Source organism: Emiliania huxleyi, assembly GCF_000372725.1.
Source record: "Emiliania huxleyi CCMP1516 unplaced genomic scaffold EMIHUscaffold_6396, whole genome shotgun sequence".
Classification (NCBI taxonomy): Eukaryota; Haptophyta; order Isochrysidales; family Noelaerhabdaceae; genus Emiliania; species Emiliania huxleyi.
The window spans coordinates 1-1,456 of record NW_005197201.1 but is presented as its reverse complement, the minus strand read 5'-3'; the positions used below and the strand labels follow the sequence as shown (position 1 = coordinate 1,456).

Here is a 1,456-nt window from a genome sequence, read left to right as displayed (position 1 = left end):
CCCCCCCTACCACAGACTTACATCTTTTGAGACGGTTACCCTGCCTGACCTTACCTTAGGTGGGCCGGCTGTCGCACGGGCGCTGGCTGGCGATGGGCACCAGCGGGCTGCGCGGCGAGGAGATGCGCGCAGTGCTGCACGCCGTCACCCGCTCGAGCGCGTCGGGCGTCGCGGTGGCCTCCTTCGTCGAGCAACTGCGGCACAAGATTGAGGCGTTGCCACCTTCGCCGCCGCCGCCACCGCCGCCGCAGCCGCCGCCGCCGCCGCCGCCGCAGCCGCAGCTGCCGCCGCCGCCGCCGCAGCCGCAGCCGCTGACCACTGCTGCCGCACCGACCGGAGCGGGGCAGCCACTTGACGCTTGGGGGGCCTATTGCATGTGCGCGTCTCAGCCACCCCAAACGTCTATGCCGCCTCCCTCGCAGCCGCCGCCCCCCGCCCTCCTCGCGCCGCCACGACCCTCCCCGTCCCGCCTGAGTAGCATGCCGCCGCCGTTGCCGAGATCATCGCCGGCTTCATCTCCGGGTCCGGGCGCGGCTGGCGGCAGCGGTGCCCGTTCCTGCAGCAGCGCCATGCTGGAGGCCATCCGTGCCAACCCGAGGGGAAGGCTCCGAGCCGTCGCCAAATCAAAGCCGCTGCCGTGATTGGGCGTGTTGTGCCCGGTGTCTGTACATTACATAGCGCCTCCCTCTCCCCTTTCTCCCAGTAAGCTAAAAGTACGTACACAGAGCCAGCTTAAAGCCGTACGAGAGAGTCTATATACGTAGACAGAAATTGCTTCACGAGTTACTTACGACGAGAAGAACCTAGCTAGAGCCGTAAACTGGCTCAAAAGGGCCCGGGGGGCGCGGACCTGCGCAGCTGCACGTTATACGGCTCTACCTGGGTGCTGGGAAGGTAAGGTAAGGTAAGGTAAGGTAAACTTCTCCACACACACGAGGTGGTGGGGCAAGGGGGGGCAACCCTCGCGTCTCCACGTCTGACGACAGGAGCCCCACGGCATTCAAAGTGCAAGGCCCAGTGCGCGTGGGTGAGCGGTGTGTGTGTGTGTGTGTGTGTGTGTGTGTGTGTGTGTGTGTGTGTGTGTGTGTGTGTGTGTGTGTGTGTGTGTGTGTGTGTGTGCTGGGAAGCGCGGGGAGTCGGGCACCGGGCGCAGGGCAGCCCACTTTGCCGCGGTGCAACACCTCCAACCAACAGCAACACGAAAAGACTTATTTGTTCATTTTTGTCGTTTTTTTTGTGGGTGTTTGGCGGAAAGACTCGACTTCTCGAGAGCGGAGCGTGTCCGGAGAGGTGGACGACTGCAGAGCGAGGACGACTTGAGGACGGAGCCGTGCCGTCTCATAATTAATGTAGAAACCTTAATGTAGAAACCTTTCCAGACACGGCCCGAAAACTAAAATCCTAACTCCCGGGAACAACATGATTCAGTCCCCATATCTCATCGCGCGCGGGTATC

General features: G+C 62.6%; 1 protein-coding gene across 1 annotated transcript; it reads left to right on the top strand.

Annotated features, from left to right (window-relative positions):
• Positions 1-57: 57 nt before the first annotated feature.
• EMIHUDRAFT_374337 (hypothetical protein) lies at positions 58-721 on the top strand (the record flags this gene model as incomplete). The annotated part of the gene is made up of 1 exon (XM_005763345.1): positions 58-721. A coding segment is annotated over one exon (584 nt), but the record flags the coding sequence as incomplete, so codon positions are not given.
• Positions 722-1,456: the final 735 nt, after the last annotated feature.